Source organism: Centropristis striata, chromosome 5 (assembly GCF_030273125.1).
Source record: "Centropristis striata isolate RG_2023a ecotype Rhode Island chromosome 5, C.striata_1.0, whole genome shotgun sequence".
NCBI lineage: Eukaryota > Metazoa > Chordata > Actinopteri > Perciformes > Serranidae > Centropristis > Centropristis striata.
The window spans coordinates 41509092-41524515 of record NC_081521.1 but is presented as its reverse complement, the minus strand read 5'-3'; the positions used below and the strand labels follow the sequence as shown (position 1 = coordinate 41524515).

The 15424-nt window shown below is 42.2% G+C and overlaps 1 protein-coding gene across 1 annotated transcript in view; it reads left to right on the top strand.

Moving 5' to 3' along the window:
- The window catches only part of plxnd1 (plexin D1), a 99496-nt gene that overhangs the window by 2129 nt on the left and 81943 nt on the right, over positions 1–15424 (top strand). The window contains exons 2-5 of the mRNA XM_059333873.1: positions 1098–1274; positions 5059–5190; positions 6036–6136; positions 12722–12851. Coding sequence (XP_059189856.1) covers positions 1098–1274; positions 5059–5190; positions 6036–6136; positions 12722–12851 — 540 coding nt within the window. The remainder of the gene's footprint in view (positions 1–1097; positions 1275–5058; positions 5191–6035; positions 6137–12721; positions 12852–15424) is intronic.

Sequence of the window (15424 nt, the reverse complement as noted above, 5' to 3'; positions counted from 1 at the left end):
TAGTCTACTTTGTTTTTTACTTAGACTCCAGACATGTCTTTTTTATTGAGTGTGTGCCGGTAACTATATCTGAAACCACAAATTTAGCTCTATGTTAGTGAGCTCTGTAGTCAGGACACGGACAGATATTATCTTATTTTTAGCGAGGCCTACATGCTTTCCACTCGCATACCAAAGTAAATATTTGCCCTTAAGGAAACTTAAGTTTTGCATATTATATTTACCCCTGATGGTAGTGATGATTAAGGCAGACAAAACGTTGCACAGTTTCATAGGAATGCAGTGAAATGCCAGCTTTTCATTGTGCTTGTTGTGACAGACAGAGCTGAGGTCAAAGGAGGCCACGCGGTGCTGTCAGGTCACAGAGCTGCCCTCCTCGCTGCCACTGACTTGTTGTCTGTGGCCTTGAGGCCACGCCTCCCGTGACCAGTTTTCTGAGTACTACGTATCTCCACTGGCACCACAGGACTTCCTGAGATAGACAACTGCTCACTTCAAAGTGCTTTAGAGAGGATTTTTCTCTCTCTCTCGCTGTAACACAACCTACTTACCCCTCAGAATAAAGCTAGTCCTTATTTAAGTTGCACATTTGTGTTGCCACGGCTGCTGAAATGTGATCTTTTTTGTAGTCGACAGTCTGAAGGCCAGCACTGAGGGAAAGCCAGACACAATTTATGATAAGAGAGACAAGGCCGCGAGCAGAGGGGCCCGTGGGAAACGACTCTACAAATATCCACTGTGCTTAATTCTTTTTTTTTTGCCTTCGCGTGCTCTAAAATATTCAGAGAATTCCCAATAGATGCTGGTGCTCATCCAAGCATGGCACTAATGTTTTATCATTGCCCGCTGAGGATTTGACAAAAGCAGAGTCTTATGAGTGTTGAAGACCCTTGTAAGCCCTTTTCAAGTTTTCACTGAGATGTCTAAAAAGTGATTTAGAAGAATGAGCGGCAGCGCTGTGATAGCTGCTATCAGCTCTTGTTTTCCTCTTGGCTTTCATCATGCGGCGCTCTGTTCTCTCCTGTTCTCTAATCTAACGGTGCCTTCCATATGAGCTCTAATGAGCATTGATCTCACTCTCCTTCTGTCTGCTGTAGCTGCAGCCCGAGCAGCTGGACTGCGGTGCGGCCCACCTGCAGCACCCTCTGGCCCTGCGGAGGCCCCTGAGGGCCATTCCTCTGGTGGAGTACACCGGGCTCAGCTCAGTCTCAGTCAACAATGTACACAACCACACTGTGGTTTTTCTGGGAACCAGTAATGGACGACTACGTAAGGTGAGACACACAAGAACCATCACACACACACACACACACACACACACATGCTATAAGTGCTCATACAGTGGTTGAGCAAAGAATGTAACTTTAGTAATCTAACCTCAGGTGAAACACAGCTGCAGCAGATGGTCACCACTGAATGGATTTATATTTTAATGTGAACTTGCCCTTAAGCTTGGAAAAACTATAACAGTAAGTGCGTGGTTGCGCTCTGATGTGGCTGCTGAGTGTTTCAGTAAAGCAGACGGAGGTGTGTGATGAAACACTGAGAGGAGCGTCTGCTTTCATCTGGTAGGTTCTCAGCTCTGTCACCAGCCAGCCCCCCCTCCTCCACTCATCCATGACCCATCACGGCCCATTAAGTCGCCCTCATCATGGGCTCTAATGTTCCTCAGACCTGCTTATTGTCTGAGAGAGATCAGCAGAGAGCTGTTTAACGAGAGCGGTTGACGAAGAATGACTCAGCCGTGCCGTGAGTTGGTCTACGACCTCAACATCTGCAGAAGGTCCAGCTTGTGAAAAGCCTTTCTCAACCAATTAACAGCATTCCTTAATTCTGTCTCAGCTACATTCCTAGTCACCCCTGACTGAGCGGAGCTGAGCAGCGTCTCCCTGCAGAAACAACCTCTGAAAGCTTCTGACCCTGTTGTTTAGCATGAAGCTTGTACCTTCTACAACATTAAAGCCGTTCTGCTGGAGGGCTGCTTGGTTCTGGCTCTGCTTAAAGAGCTCCTTGTTTCCTCCCCAGATGAAGCTGCTGTCTGCTGAGCGTGCAGTAATTCCTTTTTGGATGGTTTACACCAAATACACAGCACTGGTTGGGATGGTGTAAGCAACTCATCACATATGAGTGTGTTTGTTTGCTCGATTGCAGGTCTGACAGTGTTTTTAGGTGTTTGACTGTGTCTGTGGGCCAGTGTGAGTGGTTTAGTGATTTCATGTGTTTACCCATATGAAGGCATACCCTGTGATTATGGGCTATATGTGTGTGTTCTCTCAAAATGTGTGTCAACCTCAGGGAGGAGTGTAGTATTTCTGTGACCTTGGGCAACAACATACTCTGCTTTTTAGCTTTATGTGTCTTTATATTGTTTGTGTTTGCATCTGTGTGTGTGGCAGCGTCTGTCTGTGCCTCTGTGTGTGTGTGTGTGTGTGTGTGTGCCCTGAGGATAGAGCTGTTTCAGAGGTTAATGGTGCTGTTAGTGTGTGTAATGTGATTCTGACTGTGAGTTTGGCTCAGACTAAACACAGGGGAGCAGTGGTTGAGATTAAGTTAGGCCTCTTTTACTGTCTTTGAGAGGCCCTCAGTGAAGTAATTTGTAATTACATGCATTTTTTAATGAAGTCTCTCCCTCCCCATTACAGCTGACTTCCATTTTCTGCAGTGACCGTCTTTATCTCACTCACTCTGCTCTCATTTTGACTCCCTCAGTCAGTCAGTCAGTCAGTCAGTCAGTCAGTCAGTCAGTCAGTCCAGCCTTCACTCCTCAGTTCATCGCGTCATTGTCTCCTCTAGTCCTCTGGCTCAAATATAAAAGGCCCTTTGATTCATTTAGCAAACAAACAGACTTTATCTCTTTCTCTCTCCTGCCCCACCTCCATCTCTTTATTCCCTCTCCTTTTTACACTCAGGTACACAAGCACACAATCACACACATCCAGAATGAGTGCACAGCAGCTGAGCACTCCTTGTTGAATAGAGTCTTTCATCTGCAGGCAGATAGACGGAGAATAGAGTCAGGGTGACCTGCCAGTCCAGCAGGTGTTTTGTTGGTTGACCTGGTGGGGCACTGTGTCACAGCTCTCCTCACTGCTCCTCCTCGCTGCGCCTCCTCCTCTCTGCTGCCTGCGTCCAGGTGTGTGGGCTGCTGTTTACTCGCTGCTCGCTGTGTCACTCAGCGTATGTGTTTGTAGTCGCCGGGGCGTGGGGTGAAGACATAGCACAGCTGCTAACTATCTCCAAGGAAGAAGAGTGTGTGTGTGTGTGTGTCTGTGTGTGTGTGTGTATGTGTGTGTGTGTGTGTGTGTGTGTGTGTGTGTGTGTGTGTGTGTGTGTGTGTGTGTGTGTGTGTGTGTGTGTGTGTGTGTGTGAAATGGGTGGGTGGTGTTATAAAAACGACAGTGATATTTGCAGGTTGAGATAATGCCTCATCACAGGTTAAGCTAATAGTTTACAAAGCTTCTGTCTACTCTGGTTTACCATTAACCAGCACACTCTCAGTGGGTGGTGATGGGTTTGTGTGTGTGTGTGTGTGTGTGTGTGTGTGTGTGTGTGTGTGTGTGTGGTCAGCGGATGGAGAAGTGACACAGCCCGTGCTTGTCACCAGATGCCGGTCAGTTTGTGCCAGTTCCTCAGAACGGCAGGATGTCTCCATCCAAGAGAGACCCGACAAATCACAGAAATAAGAGCTTTCACTGTCTGCGTGACAGGAAGTCTCACTCAGCACAGTTTGTTTTTTTAACACAGCTCTGCATGTGTGTGTGTGTGTGTCAGTGTGTGTGTGCGTATGTTTGTGCGTACGTGAGAACATGTCACCCGTTTTATTATCTAGAGCTGCAGGAAGGCCAGCGTGGAGATAAATCACTGCTCGGCGGAACAAGATTAGGCACACAGCTTTGACAAAGGACCTCATAAAATATATTTGAGGGCTGAAAACTTTGATTTGGAAATAAAAGATAAGAACATTTATGGTCAAGAAAGTACAATTAACAAATTCTGTTCATGCATACATACCAGGGCTGCAGAATTCAACAAATTTTGCAATATGGATTAGTGCAATAAATCACAGCAAAGCACAACATATGTTGCTGTGTGTGTCAAAATATCATCTGAGGGAAGTACTGTGGTGCTGCAGACAGGAAGGAAGTCTGTATTCTTCAGATTCAAGAAAAAATCTTTGTCTGGTCCACATCCTCGGAAAACAAACAAACAAATAAAACAGTTAATATGTTTAAATTTGTGGAAGACTCGCCCAAGAAAATGTCATTGTTTTTTAAAATTAATAACTGGCAATTTCACAACATTTTGGACTATTATTAGGGGGCCCACTGCAACCATAAATCTGGGGAAATTAATTTAGTTTTAATGCTTCCCACTCATGAATTTTACACTCATTTGGCTTAGGTGGTGTCCAAACGGCTCGGCTGCTGCTCCTCAGCCATATAATGGCAGGAAAACCCCTGCAATGATCATTTTAATGAATTTTATAACAGAAAGGAGAATAATGATGCAAAAAATGAGCATTGCCTCCAATATTGTGGATCATATCGCAATTTCAATATCAGTCAAAATTGCAATTGGATATTTTTTCCCAAATCCTGCAGCCTTAATACATACATACATTAATTTCAGTGTTCAGTGCTGTCTCAGGCAGGTTGAGAGGAGCTCAAATTTCCACATAAAGGAACGTGTTTATCTTCCTAAAACACCTTAGTGCTCGCTAGCAGTTTCCTCAGAGTTAGAGGTGTGATCATGATGTGGATTGCTGGCATGAATCATCTGCCAAAAGCAGGTGGAGGAAGTGAATAAAAAATCTGCCACTTCTGAGGTGCTGCTGAGCAAAACAGCTGGCCTTGAATTTGAACTGAGCTGCTTGATCAACAGAAAATGACCGAGGTTATGTTGAACAACTCTCAAATATTTCAGTTCTGCTCGTGTGAAGGTGAAGAAAAATGTTGCTCAGTTTATTTTTCGCACTTGGAGTAACCTTGAGAGTATATTTGTTGCCACATTCTGCACTTTTTCCAACCTGTGTCCTCTGCTCTCATGTCTTTCTCACAGCTGACCTTCTGGGCGAACATGACCATGGCCAATCAGTGGACTCTGAAGCTGCCCGCCAGCGAAGCGGTCCACCACATCATGACCTTCGACCCCAACGACAGCAACTTCCTTTATCTCATGACCTCTCACCATGTAAGAATTTGGCTGCAGGGGACCCTCAAGTCTCTAGGGCTGCTCGATTAGTTGATTTAATCGACAGATTTTTTTTTAAAGCTGAGTTTCTCCAATAGCACCACTTTATTTGCAACAGATGTGCTCATAACCTTTTGGGAAATAGGAAATTCAGCATCAAAATACGACCAATCGACTAGAAATCTCAGTCGATTATACCAAAACAAATGTTTAGTGCTTCATTGGTTAAATGCAATTAGATTACTGGACAAAATCATATCAGTGTTAGTTGAATAATAATGTCTTTAATCAAGGACAGCCCTACAAGCCTGCTCATTCTCCCCACACTCTGTCACAGATTTATTCATGTCAGCATCCAAGAAGAATCATAGCAACAATCAGAACTCATTTCACATCAGAAGATAGCCACGTGTGCAGACCGTCAATAGGTTTCGCTGCTGCATTTCCAAACCACAATGCTTCATAACTGTCGCTCTTACGACAGGATGTGGCTGCACCTCCTGCACATCTTCTTTGTGCAAATGCACCTGATGTTGTTTAACCATTTTTTTCCCACAGCCCAAGGTGACCTCTTCAAATAGCTTGTTTTGTCTGCCCGACAGTCCAACATCCAAAGATATGCACTTTGCAAAACAGAGAAAAGCACAAAGTCTTACATTTAAGAAGCTGGAACTAGGATTTTTCTTCTTTTTTTCTCCATGAATGATTAGCTGAAATGTCGTTGTGCAATTTTCTGCCAATTGTGTCAGCACACGTTCTCTGTTCAAGGTCTGTGTTAATCTTAAAAACTGATATATATCAGAGTGTTATGTATTATGTGTGTGTGTTTGTGCTGTGGTGTGCAGATGCTGCGGGTGAAAGTGTCAGACTGTGACCAGTGGAAGAGCTGCGGTGACTGTTTAGGAGCAGCCGACGCCCACTGTGGCTGGTGCACTCTGGAGAACCGGTAAGAAACACACTCAGTGTTTTTGTTCTCCATGTCCCCCTTAGTCTGTCAGCCTTTCTTCTGCTGCCAGCTGAACATATAATTCAATCAAATTATCATATGCTTTGGTGTCACACACATGCCACATGCTTTTTAAAGTAATCTGTTTAGAAATTGTGGAAACGTCTCTTTTACTGTCTCTACTGTGTGGATTCAAGCATCGATGCAGCTGCAGCTGTTTAGATGAGCGGTCGACTTGAATAAATGCTCATATTCAAGCAATAAAAGATCGGTTTGTTGGTATAATAAAATGATTTGAGCTTGTCGTTGTCATAGTTTGAATCGATAAAACCACCGAGGCTCGTTTGCTGGTTTTCATCATCCTCATTCTTGATTTTGAAATGTCGCTCGGCTGAATGAGCCTTGGCAGCCAGCGAGTGTGTTTTTGGGTTGGAAAGCTGTTGTTGGATCGAGCAGAATTGATTTGCTTTTCATTAGGGCCTCAGACTGGGGAGGAACATCATTGTTCGGAGCGGTCCCCTGGTTCTGTGGTATTTTTGGGAGGGATTGACAGGCTGGGAGCGCCCAGCGAGGAGTGACTTGGCTGAAGTGTTTCTGTGAGCCAGAGAGAGGACACTGTGATTAATGTGGCTCTGTCAGGACCGGCGCTCTGCCTCTGTTTCACTGGCTTCACAGAGAGAATATGTGTGGATGTCGAGCTATGTTTGTTTCTAATGTTGTTGTCTGCATTTGTGTGTGTGTGTGTGTGTGTGTTTTGCGAGTTGGTTAGTTGGTTGCTTGGTGATTAAAGCAGATCAGACGAGATGATCAGTGCAGTTTGTGATGAGTTGTGCTGCAGCTCTGGAGGCTCTGGCATTGCCAGGGGCCATTCAGAGCTGCAAGAGTGGAACTGATGAGAGTTGTGTGTTTGTGTGTGTGTGTGTGTGTGTTTGTGTGTGTGTGTGTGTGTGTGGTCAGACTGTCTTGCTGTCATCTCCCTGTCTCCTCTTCTTATTTATCTATCTGTCGTCTCTTTATCCCATTCCCTTTCGCGCTTCACTGCATTTTTTTACCCTCGTGATTCTCTCTCTGTCTTCCTTTTTTTCTCCTCTCTTGCCCTCATATTTTCCAGTAGCTTTGAGAATTTAGTTATCCCTCTCTCAACCTCCCTCTCTGTCTCCCTAGTCCTCGTCTCCTCCTCCCCCAGTGCCCTTGTCCTCCTCTCTATCCCTCTACAAAGGAGCGTTGATTGTGATGATGGTGGTGGGAGGGAGAGTGCACACTGCTTCTTTTGACAAGGAAATGTCAAAGTGTGTAAGCCTGTGTGTAAGTGTCAGCGTGAGTGTGTGTCGCTGTCTGCCTCTCGGAGGCCAGGGAGCTGATGTCATGAGTGTGTGTGTGTGTGTGTGTTTGATGCACTGTTTGGCCAGTCATGCCAGCCGCTGGGCTGGCGCTGTGGCCTCAGAGCCCGGGGGATCAGGGGTGGATGTGTGGGGGTGGAGGCTCTCCTCCATCACCAACCACACACACTGAGGAGAGGCTGAGGAGAAAGAAAGCTCCACTAGAGAACTATCTCACAATCTGTGAAGCCACAACTGTCGCTGTGGGTGCCTGTTTGATTTTCATGCATGGCTCTGACGTCTCTCGGCATGTCTGCATGTAGAGCGAGCATAAAAAACATGTCTGTTCGCTTGTTGGAGTCGGCATTGTTGTCTGAAAGAGAGAGAGAGAGAGATAGTTTCTGCAGCAGAGATAAAGCTCAGTCCTTGATCACTCTTTTCATGCCAGAGCTGGTTTAATCTGCCACATGTCACAAGAAAGCACTTAAATATCTTTATTTGAATCAAATTATGCGTCATGTGCAGTCTTTGCTATTCACAAATTATCAGGCTTATCTCACAGTGACTGTGTGAGTCTGTGTGTGTTGCTGTGTGTGCACTAGAAGCTCCTATGTGCTTTAACAGTCTCACTGGTTTCCCACTTTATACGTGCACGCTCAGGAGGTGATGCGTTTTCTCAGGTCATATTTTAGCTGCATAATGTTGACTCTGTTTATTTTAAGGAGCTGTTTGAAAAGTTTTAAAGTCAGCCGGCAGTTGTGAGGCAGGTGATGGGTATTGTGTGTGTATGTGTGTGTGTAATGTATGTCTATTGTATGGATATTAGTTTTTTCAGCCCTTTGGAGAAGAGGGAAGTGCTTTGAATGTATTTCTACTCACTGCTGCACTTGATCAAAGTGTTCTGTGAATTAGCAGTCAAGTCATGGATGCATTGAAAGAAAAAATAGATGCAATAGAGAAAGGAACATCATGATGTGAGTTTGGTAGCCAGCCGTTACAAAGCAGCGTTTGTTGATGTTCATCTGAGACGGCATGTCTTCTTCTTTTGAGATTGTAAGATGACGTTTCCTGGATGTCTGCTTCCGTTTATACCAAGTGGCATCTATGATGTATTCAGTACTTACAGATAAAATCTGGAGTTTACTTGATAATCCAAATATATTCTTCCAAATGGAAAACATGGAGGGCACTTTCTGTGACCCATTGTAACCCTGGAGGAAGTTATATCAAAATGAAATGAAATCTCATAACCCGTGGCATAATATATGGTTAGTTGTCACAAATGTTTTCAATTCTAATCTCAAAGATAGGCCTGGTATTTTAAAGCCCAGTATTTTTTAAGTGCTTATTGACTTGTGTCTTTATCAGCACACAGATATGCCCAGTATAAGTCATGACTCTGCTAATTAACTCTGCCAAGGAAGTCATGTTTTTGGACTGGTTCGTTAGGTTAAATAACAAGAATTCTACTGGCCCAATTTTCATTCAAACTTTGTGGAAAGTTGAAGCATGGACCAAGGAAGCACCTATTACATACATGAGTTGATCCAAATCATAGGGCAGATACACAGTTATGTTTTACTTTCTTAGGCTCCGTTTACATGATGACGGTCTGAACAGAAGACGCAAAAGTGGCGTCTCGTCTTCACTTTTTATTCCTCGTTTAGACGAGCGTTTTCAGGAGGAAATCTGCTGCATACGGTGACGCAAAAGTGTGTGAAATGTGATTGTATGCAGCCAGGCGGCATCACTTAAAGCCATAAGAGCATCTTTGGGCATGCAGAAGTTTTCACGCCACACATTTTCATCAGCTACTCCTTCCACAAAGTTCTCCTCCATCACTAGATCTCCCAGGTCTCGTTCACAGCCGTCTGGCTCCTCCCACCAATCGCTGCATCCAGAATGTGATGGAGGTAATTCCAGATCCTTCTCTGTTCACTAATACTATCTGTACATATCCTGGACATTTGGTGGAAAGACTCCTGTAAGTTTATTAGAGCTGCCAGAGCAGCTTGAAGGTCCCACCATGGAAATAATCCCACGTTTCTTTATTTCCTGTCCTGGAGCATGTATGTGACGTAAACACATACGTGACGTGAGCAGATCAGATCAGAGTTTTGTGTCTTGTCAGTGTAGACGACACGCTACGGAGGAGAGGATTACACTTTTACACTTTGGAGGGTGGTTTCAGATTTTTGCGTCTTTAAGCCCCCAAAACGCCGTCACCGTCTAAACGAAAGGCACTTCACATAAAATATTTTGTTGTTTTTACCCGCCAGCGTCCTCGTGTAAACGGGGCCTTAATATTGCAGGATAGGGTTTATAGGCGACTGCATTGCGATTGGCACAAATCTTGCAGGAGTGGGCGGATTCATCTTTGCTGTGGGTGGAAGGGGGCGGTCAGAACATAAAGTGTGGGTCCCAGGGTATAGCCAGCACCAACCACAAGGACGGAGTCAACATATAAAAGAAGATTAAAGCGAGTTGTGGAGAGTTGACTGGCTGCACAGTCCGCTCTCTGTTCAGCAGAACTCTGTTCAAAAGAACAAGGACAACAACAACAACGTGGCTTTGATTACCAACCAAATGTTCTGGTAAAATTAGATTCACCATCTTTTCTGAATCATTCCAAGCATTTCCTGTAATTTGGCAAGCACATAATCCACCAAAGAGCACATGTTAAGTTATTTTTCTGTAATTCTCACCAGACACCCCAGTGTTTCTGTGAAACGGGCGGAAAAGAAAAGCAGTCTGGCGAGAGTGACATTCTCTTCGCAAACACCACTTCGACACAGCGGTTTCTACAGTTTCTGTGGTGTTTTCCTCATTTCAACAGCTTTTCCCTCATCAACATCCCACAGAAATTTATCTGAATTTAATATAATTTTGTGGGACTTTGTTTTAGAAGCCTCTTCTGCGCTGCAGTGTCACTCTCTGGTGTGCTGGAAGGGCACCAGAAAACAAATATCACTAAAACCAAAAGGGAAATATAGAAATCATACTTTAATGATGAACTCTACTCTGTATAGTCAGAATATAGCAGAATTATTTCATATATGAACAGTGCCGCAGTGCTCCGGGGCATGGCCTTGATAGACGTCCAGAAGTGTCCTTCTAGTTTTATATCTTATTGTTTGGGCAAAGCTCTAGTTTGGGAAGATTGGCATGTATTTTAAATGAACAAAAATGGTTTTTAGAGGGTTTACAGCCACACTAGCACTTCACTGAGGCTGAACTTATTCAAAGCTAAACGCTAACAGCATGCTCACATTCTCACAGTGCCAATGCTAACCATGCTAGTGTCTGGCATGTTCACCACCTGAGGCTAGTGACAATGTTAGTTTTGCAGGTATTTAGTATTAAAATGTTAACTTTTTATGCTAGATAAAACTTTTACCATATAATTTTGAATTGAGTCCCTGAAGACCAAGCATGTTTGTACAAAAATATTGAAACAACAAACTGACGTGTTGATATTCCTCAAAGTACAGAATAAAAAAAAGAATAATTTTGGTATCCTCAGGAAACTCAGGCATCACACTGACAGCAGCAATACCCAGTCGTACTCAAAGAACAGCTTTCAAAATGAAAATGAGATCAATAGCTTAACAGGTTTCTAGTGTATTAGCCTGCTGAGAGTGTGTTCAGAATATATGAGTTTGTTTGCGTCGAGGGGATTTTGCAGAGACACTCACCACTTCTATTTTTAGTCCAGCAGCAGCTGACCTCGCGGCCCCTCTCAGCCCCTCAGTGCCAATGGGACGACTGAAAATCTGGACATTCACTCTCCGGACACAAATCCTGGCATGATGGCGCACAGACACACGCTTTATTTTAAACTACTATAGAAGTGTGAGAGGGAAGTGGGATGTGCCAAACTCATTATGTGGCATGTAAGGACGTTGCTAAACGGGGTCTGTTTGGTTTCTCCGGACTCTGAGGTCACTTTGTCCTTGCAGTCTGCACTGCAGATGAACTGAGCTCTGTGCCAGCGGCCACTGAAGTTCATTAGTGAAGCAGTGAGTACGAGGCCACCTTGCTTGTTGAATGCCCTTTTACAATTCTTCTGTTCTGGACATTCATTATACTCACAGAACGGCACGAACACACTGTATTCTCTATGCATGCCCACACAGACACACTCATTCATTGATGCACTGTTGGCCCGCGCAGATTAAAAATCAGCAGCATTTTTTATTCAACAATCGGTAACTGGCCCCTGCGGGATAGGTTGCCATAGAAATGAGCGTGACCTCGAGTCAAGTAGTCTCTTGTGTTGAGCCAGACGAACTGACAGCTCAGGTCTGAATGTGGCATTAGGAGACCGGAGCACCTCATAAATCTGTGGGAAGCAGACCATGAAACCCAACGGTGAGAATTTGTCAAGTCCTGGAATGAAATGAAAACACAAAAGTTTATCCTCTCTGCACAGAATTGTTGACCCCAAAGCTCAGTCTGGTAGTCCGGTGACGGATTGAGTCTGGATCACAAGCTGTGGCAGTGACAAGCAATCACTTAATACGAGATGGTGGAAAAATCGAAACCCCAAAACTTTTCACCTTTCAACGAGGACATGTGCTGATACATTTCAGTTTTCAATGACATATTCAGTACAGGAAATCTCTTTGTGCCAAGGTTATAATAGTTTTGTATTTTTCATTAGTTTTAGTTTTAATTTCGTTGTGAATTTTTGTTTTCAAATTCGGTTAGTTTTAGTTAGTTTTTAGAGTGAGTTTTCTAGTTTTAGTTTAGTTTTTAGTTTTTGAAAATGCTTAGTTTTAGTTAAGTTTTTATTAGTTTTAGTTTTTTTGTAATGGGCTATGTGTTGGGTGCGTGATTCAAAGTGGTCATAATAAATGTTTCCTTTATTTCCTTTGGTTTATCATCTCAGCCCCAATAAGGTTATTAACTGTTTTGTATTGTGGTTCTAGTGTAAACATCCCAGTCTCAGTAAACATATTCACCATGTGTTGCATGTTCAAATAGAAACACTGAATTATGAATGAAAAAAGTTGACAAAAACGAAAACTAAGGACATTTCCACAATAATTTTAGTTCGTTTTAGTTAGTTTTGTAACCACAAAATACAGTTTCAGTTAGTTATCGTTTTTTTAAAAACTCTCGTTTTTATTTTTATTTCAGTTAACGAAAATGTTTTTTCAATTCTAGTTTTGGTTATTTCGTTAGTTTTCGTTAACTATAATAACCTTGCTTTGTGCCTAAATATCATGAATTAACATGTCTGTCTGTCTGTCACTGTGTCCAGATGCACCATCCAGAAGGAGTGTGCCCAGGGGCTGTTGGCTCGCTCCTGGATCAGCATGAGTGAGGGCCCCCAGCAGTGTCCGTCCATGACCCTGACCCCCCCAGAGATCAGCATTTCTGCAGACATCAAGGTAAAACTCCATGTTGTGCATCTTTCATAGGTCAAATAGACATTACTGTTGGCCCTCATCAAGTTATGTTTGCAATGGGGACAGTGTATTTAAAGCTGTCTTATGACCACCTTTATAACCTGACACCTCTCACTATTATTATACACACTATTATTATGACTCAGCTGATAAAGTCATGCCAGCGCAGTTTGCTGCAGCAGCTCCCTCCTCCTCACAGTATGTCCTGAGTTTTTGGTACCTCACGAGTGATAAACTGTTATTTCTTTCACAAATACAAGACAGTGCAGTCGAGGTCAGACAGTTTAGGGGACATAAGAAAAATAATAATAGAGTAGGGCTTTAATATTTAGTGTTTTTACATTTTTAATAAATGTAAAATGTTCGAATATGATGCAATTTCAGCATCACACACTGCCATTAAAACATGTATGAACACACATATCCTTGATCATAAAACAGCAAACCAGGTGTGTGTGTGTGTGTGTGTGTGTGTGTGTGTGTGTGTGTGTGTGTGTGTTCTTGTACTTCCTACATTGTGAGGACCGGAAAACGTTTTTAACCAACAGAGTTAGGACATTTTTGCAAAGTGAGGACATTTTGCCGGTCCTCCCTTCTTTAAAACTGCAACTAATAGAAACTAAACTAAAACTAAAGCATTTCAAAAAATAAATACTAAACTAAAACTAGCAAAGTCACTCAAAACAAAAATTCACAACGAAATTAAAACTAAAACTAATGAATTTCAAAACTATTATAACCTTGCAAGGGAATTCACTGTTCCGATGAGGGTCCTCACAAAGATAGAAGTACAAGAATGTGTGTGTGTGTGTGTGTGTGTGTGTGTGTGTGTGTGTGTGTGTGTAAAACCTGAGCTTACCATTTGCTGTTTTACTGTTAGACTACAGCAAACTCAAACTGTTAGAGCATCAGTGTTGTAACTTTCAGAATAAAAGCTTTTGCTCCTTGAAATAGCCTGGTCCCAAATAGTTACATGTTAGCCAGCATTGCTAGGGGATGCAGTTATATTGCTCAGACTCAAGGAAGAACAGTGTTGAGTGTGAAGCTGTTTGGATGACCGGTTCTCCAGAAGGCTGCAAGCAGCAATATTGAGCCAAGCAATGGGCCAAACAGACCTGTTTTAACAGAATATATTATTTTATTGAATGGATTTCTGCAAGTTGAAGTTTGCCATATCTGATGATTTATGTATGGAAAATTACCTCAGTCATTACTGTAGCTCAAACGCAATGTGAATTTATTTTATCCAAAAACTGCAGCCAAAAATAATGTGTCTGCTCTATTAAACATCTCATCAGCAGCAGCACTCTCAGGGAACGGACCGGACATCAAATCAATATGAAACTATTTCACCTTTTCTAACAGACAGGGGGAAAACACACTCAAGTCGATTATTATTATTATTACACGGTGGTAATATTGCATCATATGATCACCTTATGGGCCTTATTTCATTCTTAATTCTGCCTCCAACACGCCTGGTTATGCAATTCAGCCATCGTGTAATTTGGTTTGTGACATTCAGAAATCTGATCTCATACAGGCTACAATATAATCTGATGTAATTATTTCCATTATGTTGAATCTGGAGTGGGGCAACCAAAATTGCAAGGTGCATGTCCTTGTGTCGCTCTCTCAGCCACAGTGTCAGTTATAACAACTGGTAATGTCGTCACCCTGCTGCACGCAACAGATCAATAGAGGGAGAGTGGCTGCTGCACACAGCTCCATCTATTCTGGGTTTGATGTGTGACTGTGTGTGTCTGGAGGAAAGGCAACATGGCTGGACTTGGCATCATGTTATTACTGTGTTATTACTGTATTATTACTGTTTACTATAATGGACGGTCAGGGTACAACATCATCTGATGTAATTGAATTTGATATTTAGGCTTTTAGGCTGCAGTTTATTCAGCAGCTCTTTATTAGAAATTAGATATAGATAGATAGATAGATAGATGGATAGATGGATAGATGGATAGATGGATAGATGGATAGATAGATGGATAGATGGATAGATGGATAGATAGATAGATAGATAGATAGATAGATAGATAGATAGATAGATAGATAGATAGATAGATTACTTTATTCATCCCCGAAGGGAAATTCGGTTGTCACAGCAGTCCAATATTCAAGTACAATAAAAATAAAATACAATAGAATAAAATACTGAGGTAGCATAAATAAAAACAACAATAGAAAAAAACACAGAATAGAACAAGAACACTTAAGAAGTTAAAAAAGAGAAAAGAACATCAGTTGGTAGGATGGTTGGCAAGATGATGGTAATAATTAAACTGGTGATATGATGCAACAATGCTATAGTGACTAGACAGTATATAATAATAATAATAGTACAGTATATAATATATATAATATAATATAATATGTAATAATAGATAATAAACAATATAAAAGTAAAATTAAAAAATTAAATAAAGTAATTACAAGTAATAATAATAATAGTAATAATAATAATAATAATAAATAAGGCCGGTATAATAATAATAATATAATAATAATAGTAGTATATTACAGTATATAGTAATAAT